At 46.2% G+C, this 15978-nt stretch overlaps 1 protein-coding gene across 1 annotated transcript in view; it reads left to right on the forward strand.

The window, feature by feature from the left end:
- The window catches only part of CENPH (centromere protein H), a 600657-nt gene that overhangs the window by 57174 nt on the left and 527505 nt on the right, over window positions 1-15978 (forward strand). Inside the window, exon 2 of the mRNA XM_069627395.1 lies at window positions 10755-10817. Within this exon, the coding sequence (XP_069483496.1) occupies window positions 10812-10817 (6 nt within the window). The 5' untranslated portion in view covers window positions 10755-10811. The remainder of the gene's footprint in view (window positions 1-10754; window positions 10818-15978) is intronic.

A 15978-nucleotide genomic window follows, 5' to 3' on the forward strand; every position in this document is an offset into this window, starting at 1 on the left:
TTGCACAAATACCTTTTCAGATATTAGAAGTGATTAAAACCAAAGACCTCCAGACAAATTTAACAAAGCTGCTAGAACAGAGGGAGGCTTTCTGGATCGACTGACTCGACTCTCTCTCCAGTGGGCCTTAATGAAGAACTTGATTTTATACTGTTTCATGTGATGATCTATATGCATAGGCCTTAAAATTGATTTTTACTATTTTTTGTGATGACTATTAGATATAGATGGTATACAGATTATAACATCCAACAAGAAAGACAACAGATGAAACATATGGGCCTCATAACAAGGTTTGACAACTACAATGCTTACTGACTCACACGGTTCGCAGAGCATGCATTATGGAGTAGGACACAATATGTATCAGCGCTGAAGTATAAGTGTGTTACCTATTACGCTGTTCAGGAACATTAGCTCCGATCCTTGTTCCGTATTAGAGGCTCATCATCCTACTTAATTTAACTTGGTGTCTGTAATCTAGTTGGCTGTTTAGCTTCCTCCCTCACTTTTTGTTTTTTTATATTTCTGTAATTACTTTTTGCTTCTGCTCAACACTACTTACATTTTGGGATGTTAAATTGAATTGGACTCAGAACTACCATCGTTTGTCGTCTTAGTCCCAAAATATAACCTCATAGTTATGACAATAGGTATTGTTCACATCTTCACACGCTAGAAATCACTCCCGATGCGAGCCTTCATCAGATTGGGCTGACATGACACTAGCAAGTGTGCAATTGACTGCTTTATTCAGTAACCTAATATGATTTCTATCACTCATTCCCTATTTCCCACGTTACAATTTTCTTGTAATTAAAATGGACGCTGCTTGTAATTCCACACATTAGCAATTGCCTCGCATGCAAGTCTTCCTTACGTCTGTTTGACATGATACGTACAAGCATTCAATTGACTGTTTCATTTAAGTAGAGATACAAGATGCTGCGTTATAATCAGAACATGAGAACCATTCTCGTTAGAACATCCAACATCTTTGAGGACGTCTACATACTTCAATCCCCATCATGCACAGCAAGAATATCAACACATCACGTTTTTACGTGATGCCGCACCTATATCTATTCCTATTAAGGGTTGCGGCGTCCCGTTGTCATAGGCAACAACCGTTGCTGCAGACACGGAGAAGCCGCCTGACGCAAAGATGCTTGTTTCATAGTAAGTGATCATAGTCTGCTTTTGCAGCAGAGTAATACCATTTCGAACAACAGTAATTTATTACAGGCACTGACGTATGCTCTCCCTCAATACTCAATAGGACAAGGAAGCCTTTTTCCCTGCTCGCAAGCAACACTTGTGCCACAACACTTCTAGCAGAGTTATAACTTATGCCCATAGAAGGTAGGACAAAGCGTATTTGAGCACATTATGCAAAAAAATGTAATCTGCATATAGATATGTAACATTCAGTATGGCACATCTACTGACGTGTGCTCTTTCTTTCTATATAAGGTTGAAGAAGCTTTAATACCGCAACACGCTACAGCAAACCTTTAACTCTCTTGCAAGCACAGAATATAGCTTTTCACAACAGATATGCCGAAGTACATTATGTCATTACACAATTAGCTAAATCTATGAATGTGGTTCTTGTAGTGAACACGCTTTAGAATATGGCATTTCTTTACTCTCAAAAGACGTACCAGAGAGTGAAGGTGACCACCATTATTTGCATCACACTTACAATACACCCAGTTTCCTGCATCTGAGCACCAGGCAGGTGGTCTGGACAAAGACTAAGGTAGTAGACTTACTTCCAGAAATTAGCTGCTAGAATGAACTGATAATATGTACAGAGGTTGTCATCATGGAATGGTTGTTTTGTGTGCAGTATGCAGCATGTATGCAAAGATGTTTGATTAATCAAGATAAAGAATGATATAATGAAAATGGATATTGAAATTCTCATAGACAGGATTTCTATTTGACAGGCATGTTTTTCTGAGAAGATGTTAATCTTTTTTTATTGGTTTTACAACACAGAATGATAGATGCATTCCCCAACTCCCACCCCCCAAAGGCAGCTGTTTTGTGTCCGTAGCCCATTGGTACCAAAGACTAGGCACTCCAAGTCATCCAGGAAACGATCACCCCGCAATACCCCCCAACCACCCCCCCCCCTCCTCCCTCTTAGGCGGATCCTTCTTGTCCATCATCCAGTAACTTCATGGGTCATTTGCCATCGCTCAACACAAGTCCAACAATCGTAGGCGTTGAGGACGCCATCCAATCCGAAAGTCGTCTCTAAGAAAGATCAGTCTCCTCCCAGTCCCTTGCAAAAGACTGTAGATTATTGTCCTTTGCATATGTTGCAAGTTCAAGAGCCACAATTTCCCAGAGTTTTCGCAATAAGTCCTGGAGTAGGGGCACTTCCCTGCTCTTCCATCTTTGTGCTATTACTGTCATAGCTGCAATCGTAAGGATCGCCCTTGCTTTACCCCGGGGCTTAGGCTCCCCGCGCTGGTAGCCCGGCCAACTCCCAAGAGGACCTCCTCAGGGGGCCTGCTACTGTCTACTCCGTATGCTTGCTCCTGAGCCCTCTGAACCTCTAACCAAAAAGGCCTAATTTTTGGACATGTCCACCATATGTGCTGGGTCGTGCCCACCATCCCACCATCCCACCATCCCACATCCCCGCCAGCAGTTCACAGAAGTAGTAGGATAGAACTCCCGGAGACGAGCCGGCGTATAATGCCACCCAAATAAGATTTTATACCACATTTCCTGAAGCTGGGATGCTTTGACTAACTTGGGAATTTTCCTCCATAGTCTCTCCCACTCGTCACGCTCAATCTCCCTTCCCAAGAGCTGCTCCCACCTCCGCATATACGGCCATGGACCTCTGACAGTTGCATCATCCAAAATCTTCTATAAATTAGATATTAGACCCTTGGACCCATCATTAGACAGAAGGAACCTCTCAAACCATGTTGTGTCCCTTGTTGCGGCCTGCTTGTTCACAGGATTAAGGACCCAGTGATGTAGCTGTGCGTATCTGAGTCTTTATCCCTCTTTCACCCCGTATTCCCTCTTACACTCCTCAAAAGAGATAATCCTCCCCTCCCGAAACCTATCACCCAGCCGGTTACAGCCCCCTTTTTTGCCATTGCTGAAATGCCCCTCCCTCCATCCCTGGGGTGAAGTCGCCATTACGAAACAAGGGAGTGAAAGGGGAGGGAAAGGTTGTGATTCCTTTAACCCTCATCAATTTATCCCAGTTCTCTACCATCAATTTCGTAATAGTGCTTTCGTATAGATGCTTGGGCTTATGCTCTTTTGGGAGCCATAGAATTTCCGCCAGACTACGATGCGCCACTGCTCTATCCAGTGCCACCCATTGCTTATCCTAAGTGGCCACTCCCTCCCGAAGCCACTCTCTAACTACCCGTAGCTGCGTCGCCTCATAATACTGTTGAAAATTCGGTAATGCCAAACCTCCCTCTCGCCTAGGTGCCATCAACAGCTGCACACTGACTCACGCTTTTTTCCCTCCCCACTTGAAGACACCATTCAGAGACCTCAGTTCCTTAAAGAAACTCGATGGAATTGCCAGAGGTAATGCCTGGAAGAGTTACAGCAGCCGCGGGAGAGTTACCATTTTAACCGTAGCCACCCTGCCTAGCCACGATATCCAAAGCCCCCTCCACTTGCGGAAGTCTCGTGCGATATCCTTCAATACCGGTGGGTAATTGGCTCGGTATCAGCATGCTAAAGTCGGTGTGATTTTTTTACGCCTATGTATCTAAGACCCCCCAGGCTCCATACAAATGGGATAGCCTCCCTTAATGATTCCCGATCCGCCGCCCTTAGAGTTAAGTTCAGGAGCTCCGATTTGCCAAATTTGATCTTAAGCCCAGAGGCCTCCCCGAAATCCTCCAATAATGTCCTGCATACCCGAATGGATTCATGTTAATTTCTTTTGTTTGTGACACTTGATATTGGGATCAAGAGTAATAGAGGTTTATTTACCTCTCGTTTGTTAATTTGTTTTAGAGCCCGCCCTAATGAAGGTCAAAGTGTCCAAAATGCATCGGCTAAGGGCCTCTGCTGATGAACATTGAATTAAAACAAAGCTGGTTACTTGAAAACCAAAATGAATGTGGAAGTAATTATTTCTTCTACCACTACAGGTTGATTGAAAGATTTATACAGATGAAACCATTTGATATCAAAGATTGAATTTATTGACGTAGTATTCACTACACCTCTAGGCATCCCCAAGCTCAGTGAGAGCCTCACTGAGCAATTCTATGCCTCCACATCCATGGTTGCCAGTAATGTGCCCCTTGGGAAGGGGCCTATATCATCCAGTTTGTTGAGTAGCTCAGTGGTGTCCTGGATGTAGCTTGGTGTCACTCTTACCGGTGGCTTCAAGGTATTCTCAACCCAGCCAGAGATATTAAGTCAGCATGCCTGACCCAGAGATAATTGGGCGTCCAGGGTGGTTTTCTTTGTGTATTTTGGGAAACATGTAGAAAGCACCAGATATTGGGTTATCTGGTATGAGACTCTGAATGTGTTGCTGGAAGTCATCCTGAAGTTCCTTAATGTTCTTGTTGAGTTCTCTTTTGTATTGTTTTGTTGGGTCTTTCTGCAGCTTTTTGTAATATCTTGTCAGAAAGTTGCCTGTGAGCCTCCTGCACATAGTCACAGGTGTTCATTATGACAACTGATCCTCCTTTGTCTGCTGGTTTGATTGTAATACTCTTGTTGCTGTTCAGAGATTTCATAGCCCGTCTTTCTGGAGGTGTCGTGTTATACAAATGTTTAATGCGTTTGTCCAGTATGGCTGATGTTGCTCTATGTCCAAAGCTTTCAATGTATCGATTCAGTTTTGGGTTGCGTCCGATGTCCAATTGGAATTTTGTTTTCTGGCTTTGTATGTGTCCCAGTTGACTATTTCATTGCTGTCTTGCTGTCATCTGGTTTGTCATGAAATAATTCCTCCAAACTGAGTCGCCTGAAGAAGGCCTCAAGATCGCTGCACGGTTCTTTTTTTGTCAATGGATTTCGAGGGGCAGAAAGTGAGACCCCTGGACAGCACTGAACTTTCTGCCTTTGTTGGGATATAATCTGAGAGGTTGACGACCCAGTCCTGTTTTTGGAGCATGTCGCCCTTCTCTGTCCACACATTGTCAGGAGCTGCTGCACTGTTTCTCACTCTCTGTCTCAACGCTTCAAGATTATTCCGCTTGTTGTTTAGAAGAGATTCTTGGAGCCTTTTTGTTGATACTCTGAGTTTGTTCCATATATGTGTGTGCATTGCCTCTGACAAAAAAACGTTGTTAAAGGGACGTTATGGTTAAGTTGCACTAGCAAAAACCTATGAAATTCAATGGAAACCTTTGTTACAGGGACGTTAGGGCTACAGGTTAAACCGAAAAAACCTCGAAATTCGTCAGTTATGGTAAGCTAAGCAACCATAACTCTCACCACCAATGTGCACTGCAATGATTAACACCCATGACATCAAAGATAATTTGATTTGGACAAACTGACACAGCACTGGCACGCCTGCACATGTACTCCTTCCCCATGTTGGAGCCCGCCATTCCCTCAAATACCGGTTCATGGGAGACCTTGCGGTAATACATCAATCTCTTCCTCCCCTCACAACCAAGTTGTGCAAATCCCCATTTCCCCACAATAAGTACTTCTGCTACCCCTTCCTTCCCAAATGGGGTGTATGCATGTGTACAAGGAAAAGCTAGCATGTATACAAGGATACGGTAATAATGAGAATGTTGCTGAGTGTTTGTGTGGTATTCTTTGTTACATGAAATGGGGCTCTGACTCAGCAGCACACAGTCCTTGTTGCAATGACTGCAAGTAAGAAAAAGGTAGGTGTCCTACGGACACTGCAGCTGTCCGGCCTATCCACAATGACAATGGAGGTATCCGTACGCCGCCAGCAGGCTCCTTGTGTCTGCATGTTGTCCACCACCTATCAATGCGTGTGGGACTGGATGTTGGTGTGTAGTGCAAGTACACGCATTTGTATCTGTTCCTCTGTGTCCTGGGGACATCGCCACTCTGCAGCATATGTGAAGGAACGTTAATTAGGTCGGGGTGTCCACCCACGTCCTACAGGTAGCTAGCTATACAGATAAACATCCCACCTGATGTACCCTATAAATAGCCAGTGTCACCTTAAATGGTTGACGCACATATGGCACACTTTTAGTCAGTAGAGAGAAGGCAATAGTGTGCATAGGACACCCATGCATGTGCGCACAACAAATTCCGCTCAAAAACACGTCCAGTGGACAGCTTTCCCAAAGGAGAACAGTGGCGACGTCACCATGTGACCCCACCCACGCTGTGCGTGAGCCCTTATTTCGGGGACAGGGGCCGGACCCTCGAACAGTGGGAAAGTGCAGGGTTCAGCAATGTACAGAGTGTTTTTCGGAAAGTACACGCTTACAAACACACCACAATGTGCAGTTGCACATGTATGTATGTTTTGGAACAATGTAGGCCTGCTTTCCGGGTGAAAGTTGTCCACAGCAACCCTACAAAAGGGCACACCCCAGAGGTTCTGTGAAATCTGTTTGCAGCTTTTCAGAACAGAGTAGCAGGCCACATAGGTTTGCCCTGTAAGTAATGATGCACCAAATCTGCTGTGCTACAGTGCATCTGCAACTAATAGCAACCATGTCAGTCCAGCTGACTACGCACACTAATGGAGAAAATTATGAACGGACCTTGCTGTGTCTGTTCCGCTCACCTGCTCTCTGTGGAGGCGTTGGGGCATGGCTACAGCCCTCCCTGAACTTGAATCACCCCCTTCTGGCCTCCTCAGTAGCAAAGCTGTGAGAGGTGGTACGTGATGATAATGCTCTTGCGTGGAGATAAGAGTGTGTGAGTGCGCCAATCTGTGATTGTTGTACTTCTCGTACCCTAAAGTATGGTTTCTGTGAGCATACGTTGCCCCATAAAGCTCACCTATGAATTATGGAAGATAAGCACTCCGTCCTGCTACTTCTGGCAGAGGCGCGTCGAACGGGATCTAGTTCCTTCACTGATCCCTGATAACAATTAGTCCAGTCCAGCTGCGACTATGCTTCTCCTTATGATTGGTAAGTCTTTCTTGAGCTCTTGTGATGCTGTTTGTTCTGTTAAATGTCTTTAGATGTTGCTCCTATTTATGCCCGCAATATTGTCTCTCTTCTGTTCTCTTCCCTTAGATGGAAATGCTGCCTCAATGCAGCTGTGAGACGTGGCCGGATGGAAGATGCATGCTACCACAATGTTTGACAGCAGAAGTGATGGTTTAAGGAAAAGCACGAAGTATGGCGAAGCGCAACCTTAAACTGGCTGTTTTTTCGATGCCTAACCTTGTCTTCTGTTTTTCCTTGCAGGCGCTGCTGTCGATGATGGAGCGTGCCGTGCTGCGGTGCCAAGATGAAGATTTCGGTGTTCCGGAAAGTGTAAAGATGAATACTTGGTTTGCCAAAGAGATGTACAGGTAAGAACAGCTTCCCCCAGTTGGTAAGTATGCTGGCAGGAAGCAGAATGTCCAGGAAGCAGGATCTTCAAAGGTAAGTCTGACCTCAGGCGACAGTGAGCGTTACGCTGCTTGCAAGTGCAGAATAACGCGAAGCGTCTGTCTTGAGGATCGGGGCAGCTTATATAGCTGAGATCGTGGGCATGGCCATTGGGGCCGGCTTACCAGCCACACCCTGCCACTCCTAGAGAGTGAGCATGTGCAAAGGCAATCCATTAGCAGCCACACCCAAGAATACATTTAGGGCTGCTTCAAGGTTAATGCTTCCTGCTTAATGGATGGAATGTTCAAGGTTAATGTATCTGAAGTGCTATGTCCACAATAGAAGCCTTTTGGTGTTAAATTGTTTACTTTTGTTCATGGGCCTTGCGACAAAGGCGCCAGGACAGTGTACACCCAGGTCTCCTGTGCATGTGACCCCTGCATGCCTGTGCCCCTGACTTCATGACCATGACAGTGACCCACACCTGCAGCTCCAGTAGTCCCCATTGTCCCAATCTCACGGGTACCTAACGGCAAAGGGAGTATGCACACATGCGTTTGCCCAAGGACGGCGGGGGCCGTGTCCCAATGAAGCATAAACATTCCTTGTTCCCTTTCCAGTTTCTTCTTTGCAGCACGCTGTCATTGTGTACTGTTAAAAAGTTCCATGCGCTTCCACCAATGACATTGAAGAGCTCTCCATGTAACAGTACCAGTTCTGTACAACAGTCCCCTGCGTACACACCCTGCCCAGAAGCATTATTGTGCAATCCCTGTGGCTCCACAGTCACATTTCCATCGCCGCCATCCTGAAAATCCCTGGATGTAGATTTCGTGCTGCGTGCGAGTGTGGGGGAATAACTTGCAACCAGGGTAGGAGGAGTTTGTTATAAGGGGCAACTTTTAAAAGAGCCTTTAAAAAAAATAAATATATATTTTTTTTTAGATGCTTCTGGAGGAACGCCTTTTTTCACTTTTTATTTGGTTTTGTGTTTTCTTGTGCAGACATTGTTACAGTAAACTCTTCACCGCATCTTGTAGATGGGCAAACAAAACAGCATTACCAATGGGTGACAAAGAAATGCCATTTGCTTGGAAAAAATCTGCATTTCCACAACTGAGGTCATTGTTGCAGAAGAACATCCCAGCAGCGGACAAAAAAGTATACATGCTTCTGTTGATGAGACACCTTCCTGCGCCTGGCTCGGAACAACATCCATAAGCAGTGGCCCATACTCTTCATGGTGTTATGGATGAGAAAAGCACCTTGGCAGTGGGGAAAAATGCCTCTTCACTTGATTTAGCAACTTCGTCAGTCGATGGAGCAAGCCTAAATACGACATGTAACACATATGCATGCTGCCGTAGTGGATGACTATAACATTGGCTCTAGCAAAAGTGGCCAGGTCTTTGCAAAGTGCATCCATGTCAGCCAAACTGCGCTCGTAGAACCCGTTCCACAATGCGACCACTCCTTTCCAACCCGAAATTGCCATCAAACTTTCTTTCCAGGGCATACTCGTGCAAATCTAGTAGAAAGGCAAAACCTAAAGGCAACAAAATGGGTTTCGCCATGTCAACTAGCCTCACTACGCAGAGTATAATGTACAGCAGTTTGACCGCCCCTTCCTGTGAACCACACTCACAGTACCTAATTGGATAATCCGGAAAGTCCCATGTCCATTGACGGCAACGTAAGGAGCGCAGATTGTGACACGTGCAGTGCCCAAAGTACTGTGAAGGCCGCACCCCAGTAAAGCAGGAGCAGTCCTACTTCCCTTTCCACTACCTTTTTGTCCAGCACCACCTCATTGGGTACGGGTAAATGGGCACATAAGATTCCCCCAATGCCACCCAAGACGTTACCATCTAACATTTGTCAGTTCTGCACAACACTTCATAGGTACCGTTACAAATTCAGCATGCTAGTGTACTGTCACTTGACAGCACGTCCATCAGAAAGTACAGTGAAAGATTGCAAGATTTGTGCATTCACATTCATCTACTTGCGCACCGATCACCATAAAATGGAGGTATGGAAACTTTTTCTGCACTATGTGTATGACTGTGTTATAAGTGCCTCTGCGCACGGTATCCACCACTGAGCCGCCATTACGTTCTTTAAAAACATACTGTTTTTTTCCCCCCATCACTTACCATGAAGTGACACTTCAGTGATATGTGCTTGCAGCAACATTCTCATTTACCCATATCATACAGTGTAATATCAACACAGGAACTCCCTGCTTTGCTTCCGACAATGCTACGAAATGTTTTCCCACTAACCCACCTCCTACATAAATCGTAAACAAATGCCATCAATAGCAGCATTGAATGTATCGTACCAAGTGAAAGCAACTTTCCAAAAGATCATTGTCTGCACAGCTGTACTTCTGTGTAGGCTGCACTATTGAAACAGGCTCTTTTTAAATCTGCCCCCTTCTACTCTCCGCCCTCTGGAACACATCCAGAAGAGGAGTGCGCGACTTGGGATGGTATCTCTCGTGCACTGAGATGTCACCAATAGCTCCCAGTGATTGCGAGGAATAAAGTGAGAAGACTCTGCATTATCTGAGGGTAACTCCCTATATATCTGCGTGCGCGAGCTCTTCCCTCATCCGCCTCCAACTCCCTCGAGGTCAGGCGCTTCTGCAAAAAAAACAGTTGGTGGTAGATGTGCTTTTACGCCTGGGGCCTCCCTCTGCAACAACCTCCCAGCCTCCCCGACAATTGAGGGGAACCACCGCCGGTTCCGGAAGCACCTGAAACTTTCTCTTAGCATCTGCTGTTTCTGCTCCTCTCCTCGACTAACTGCCTGACATTAATTGGTTCTGCGCTACTTTCTGTATGCCTAACAGTGCATCCACCACCTCATGTGTGCACTTATACGTGCACTTGGCACTTTTGGCCCATATTTGTACTTATTGTCATTTGTTCTTCTTCCCATGTAGTGTACCTTCCTGTCCCTCCACCCTTGCACTTGGGCGATCAAAGTCACACCTGGCCTTGTAGGGTTGTTGTCTCTGCCCCCCCCCTGTTTCCCCTCCCTTGCCTCGTTGTGCTTTGCTAGACGTGTGTGTAGGCGCATTACGAATGCCGTAGCATAAAATTGCACATCATATGATATCATACACACAATGCAAAACAGGTTAGGGGTTTGGGTCTGTAGTAATCTCTTTCGATGAGTTTGTCTGCTTCTCCTCCTGACATTTGTACAGACTGAACGTCAACGCTTCTCTTACAGTTCGACAGGATTGTACGCAACACTGCATGCAGAGTGGCAGACAAAACAGCATTGCCAATGGAGGTAAAAAAATATCTATTTCTTTGGAACCACTGCAAATCTTGCTCGTTAATGCTGTTAATGCTGTCATAGTCGGTGCAGAACATCCCAGCACTGCACATAAAGTCACACATGCTTCTGTTTATGAGACCCCTCCCGACCTGGTGGTATGGAGGAGAAAACCACCTTGGCAGTGTGAAAAATCTGCATAACTGCTGTTATCAACTTCTTGAGGTGACGGAGCACACGTGAGCACGACATGTACCCCAAGTGTAGTGCTCCATAATGCACGACCACAACATGGACACTACCGGCAGAAGCCCCACAAGCACAAAGGAGAACCATGGCTCTGAAACCCCACTCATACTGTGCCCCAAAAGCCTCCACTCCTTCTAACTGAAAGTTAGCATCAAAGGCTCTTTCCACGGCATACCTGTGCGGATCTTGCACAAAGCTATCACCTTCGACGAGCACTCTGCGTCTGTCCATCTCGGTCAACCTCACTGCATCGAGGTTTGGGGAAATATATCACTGCCCCTTCCTGTAAACCACACCGTCGATAACTGATTATATAATCCCCACAGTTCCATTTGCAAAGGCACCATGCTTAGAAGGGCAGATTGTAGCACATGCGCCTTCCCAGCTACAGCGAGGGCCACACCCCAGTGAAGCACAGGCACTCCTTAGTCTGTTTCCACTATTATGTATACAACACTCCGGCATTAGGTAGTATTCAATAGTCGCACACGCATGTACCGTTCACATCCAAGAACTACGCATCGAACACTATCATTTCTGCACTGCACTGCAGACGTACCTTTACACACTCACAGTACAGATCTTGTGTCATGTGAAAGTAACAGCTCTCCAAACCGATGCTCGCTTTCAGCATCCACATTCACTCAGAGCGGCACCCAGCACCACGAACTGCAGGTAGCTATAGTTTTTTTCCTCCCAGCACTCCACCAACTCCAATGATAAAATACTTCAAAGTGCAGTGCAGTAGTTGGTAACCTGTGCAATGCACACTACTCAAGCAAATACACTATGCAGTTGAACCCCATGCACTGGTAAACATACACTTTCTTACCACAGCACTCAGTGGACCCACTGCAGAACTGTTCACTCCATAAGCTCCTGCCATGCACTGGAAAATGTACCATGTGCGAACATTGAGCACACCCATGGAATCAACAAAGCATGTACAACTCACAAACCACACACGAAACGCAACAATCTTTGTAGTTGCAAGCAACCCACATAGCTGTTCGTGTAAGGCTTCCAGCCATGCATCCAAGATGCTATGCCCTCACACACACAGCACACCCTATTGCATGCATTCCCCAGGAGTATGCATTCCCCATCTGCAATAGTGCCTGCCACCTTTCACCCTGGCCACATCTTTGAATGCATGGCTCCATGACGTTGTGTTGGCTGTGCTGAACGGTAAGGTAGTGGCTCTGTACATTGTCCATATTGCAACTTTCAGATGCTGCTGACTTCCTTTCATGGAGCAATATGTTAAAATACTTCCTCAAGCAAGGTTCTTGTAAAGGCCATCCCATAGCAAACAGAAATGCTAACATATGGCCCTCTAATGTGCAACACGTGCAATGACCTACACCATGTGCTTGTGAACGCATAGCACCTCACTTTGGTTGTTCCACCAAGTGTAAATTGCTCTCTGCACCCATTTTTCAAAGGTCACCATCCTCGGAGAGATGCAGAGCCAACTCTGCATGGCTGCAGTGTGGTGTGCTGGCTATCGTCAAAGGATAGGCTCTTGGGTGCATGACCAACGGCCTACGGCCCTTGGCCATGTACCCAATAGTGTAGGCCTTGCCTACACCCAGCACAACATAATGGCCTCATGAAGGGGAACATTTGCCACATACCACAATCCACAAACATATGATGGGTGGTGCAAAGGGCAACTCATGCCAAACGCAAATAGCGCCATGTGCCTCCCTATTGTCCAAGGTGGTGGCATAACGTACATCATATGGTACCGGACGGATATCTGGTCACTTGTGCTGTTCTACCACGTCTACAAGGTCCTGCAGAACCATTTTATTTTTACGTCGCCACCATCGGAGACATGCATACTTAAAACTGCATGTCTGCGTTATTGTGGCGTGTTATGGTGCAGGCCTAGGCTCTTCGGTGCCTGGCCTACGGGCTACAGTCTTTTGCTATACAGGCAACCGTGTAGGCCTTGGCCACACCCATCTCAAGATAACAGAGTTATGCAGGTGAACAAGTGGCCAGGTACATGCAGGTCCCCCCAGCTACTTCTAAGCATCCACTACTTCACCACTGCACCCACTAGAGGAGTCGTCACTCCATCAGGTCCAGGCATGTACCACACAGTGTAAGAATTGCAACCAATCCACACAACCATGAAAGCAACATTTTATGCAATGATCACAAACTGCACACCGAAGTCAACATTGTAAAACCTACTTCACCCCAGGGCACATATTTGGTGGTGCAAGGTGGCCAACCATTCATCGAAGGGGCTACGGGCATAGCACACGCAACACAATGTACTGCAGTGTACGTTTCATGTTTCATGTGGTCTCCATTGTACTCCCCTTCTGCCATTGCTCTACCATCACTGACCGATAGGGCCTCACCACACACAGCATACCCTAGTACAACCCATGTTTTACTTCTCATGTCATGTGTAATGCACTCCCCATCTGCAATTGCGCCTGCCAACTTTCACCCTGCCCACGTCTTTACATGCATGGCTCCATGTCGTTGTGTTGCCTGTGCTGAACGGTATGGCGGTGACTCTGTACATTGTCCATATTGCAACTTTCTGATACTGATGAATTCCTTTCATGGCGCAATGTGTTCAAACACTTTCTCATGCAAGGGTCTTATAAGGGCCTAACCATAGCAAATGCAAATGGTGACATGTGGCTCCCTATTGTGCAACAGCGGCAATGATGAACACCATATGCTAATGTACGCATAGCAGCTCACTTCTGCTGTTCCACCAAGTGCACAATGTCCTCCGCAACCTTTGTGTGCTACTCACCAACTTCAAATTCATGCAGAGTGTCAACTGCATCGCTGCATTATATTGTGGTGGCTGTGTAGAAGGCCTAGGCTGTTGGATGAATAGCATACGGCCTTCGGCCGTGTATCCAACAGTCTAGGCCTAGGTCACACTCTCCACAACATAACAGAGCCATGCATGTGCCAGAAATCACAAAGGCAATATACGCACCAGCACTTCCACCCAACCGCCGCACCATAAAGCAGGGAGGCAAAGACATGTGTTCCACTTACCGTAATACAGAAATATATCGCTGTGTTTGGCACTGCTACCCACTTCCAATCACAAAGCATTATAAGCATGCCAACCAAACAAGACAATATTCACAACATTAGGCCTGCTCCCAACACTCTAGTAAGTGCATAGAACCAATGGTGCGTAGTGCACTGCAACACTTACTAATCTGCGCAATGCACACTACGCAAGCACATATAAGAACCAGTTGCACCGGGACCTCTTCCATATGTACACTATTCCGTTAGTGGACCCTGTGGACACACTGCACGACTGGTCACTGCACTATCTGCACCCATACACCGACAACTGTAGGTTGTTCTACCAATCATCACACCCATGCAACCAACATTGTGTGTACTGCAGCCAAAACGCACACAATAAGCAACAATGTGGCACCTACTTTCAACCAGTGCAGTGGACATACCTTTCCAACCAGTGGACATACTTTTCTGGGCTAGGGCTGCAGCCATGCATCGAAGGGGCTATGGACTTACTTCACACAGCACGTCATATACACGCTATGTTTAAATCCTCATGTCTTGTGGAATGTACTCCCCTTCTGCAAATGTCTGCCACCACTCATCACAGAAAGACATCGCCGCTGCAGCTCGCATGCCGTAACAAAGTCTGCCTGCAATGACCACACAAGATTGTTGCCTGTTGAGGTATCCGAGCATTGGCAGAGCATGCACTGATAGGCTGGTAGACCACCTATAATGAGATGTATAACATGAAGCACTTCTCACTCCGCACCCTTTCCATCCTTTCTTCCCACCACCAGATGCCATACAATACAATATGTTTTTCAGGCCCTTTTAACCGCTCCATTGTCCTCCGATATACCATACCGCCATCATGGAACACTTTTGACACACATCCCGTCACCACACACTGCAGTGCAATCAAAATTTTGACTGTGCCGCGAACAGGGAAATGGGACGCTGGAGCGGAGCCAGATATGACTAATTATAGTGCACACACTGATACGTAAAAGAGGCTCAGCCATGCACACAATGGCTTAGAGCCTTGCCCCACACACCACAACCCTATCCTGCGATATACCAACCATGGGAGTGTTTCCCAAAACCTTTGACGCACAGCACGCTTCCCCCCCAGCCAACCACCGGCCACGTCCAATGTTTGCTGACATCGCAGCGTACCACAGGCCAATGAGACTTGGGTCCGCGGAGCGAACAGGGAAATGGGTCCGCAAAGCGGACTCGGATAATCACTAATTTTTTTGGGATGTACATTTCAGTTCTTTACTGGCTGGATTTCCACCAAACGCAAAAGCACGCTTTCTGACCCAACCCTGCATATTTGGTGAAAATCCGTCCAGCTGTTCAGCATGTAGCCGTGCGCAAAGTTTTTCCCCATTCAGTCTATGAAATAAAAAAAAAAAACCCTACAACTTTTCCTCCCCTGCACGAAACCTCACCCAACTTGGCGAAATAATTCAGAGCTGGCTATATACTTTTATTGCAAAGTTTGGTCACGATTCCTCCAGGGGGAGCGAAGTTCTAAGCCGCCGAAAAAGTGGTCTTCCTATGAGTTTAGCAACTTAACCATAACTACACGCCCGCTAACGCGGGCCGGGTGATATATATATATATATATATATATATATATATATATATTCAGTGAAAAAACTTTGTTAAAGGGACGTTAGTAGTTACAAGTAAAACCGAAAAACCCCTGAAATTCGCCAGTTATGGTAAGCTAAGAATTTTACGTTTCTAACTGTCAGTGAATAAACCCACCTGGCCTAGATATGTCCGTGAACAAAAAAAGAAGGGGCTAGACATGTGATGTCATCAATGATATTTGTGATGTCCTCTTTGATGTCATGGGTGTTATTCTTAGCAGTGCATGGTGGTGGCA

The sequence above is a fragment of the Ambystoma mexicanum genome, chromosome 6p, assembly GCF_040938575.1.
Source record: "Ambystoma mexicanum isolate Mex_15411 chromosome 6p, UKY_AmexF1_1, whole genome shotgun sequence".
Lineage (NCBI taxonomy): Eukaryota > Metazoa > Chordata > Amphibia > Caudata > Ambystomatidae > Ambystoma > Ambystoma mexicanum.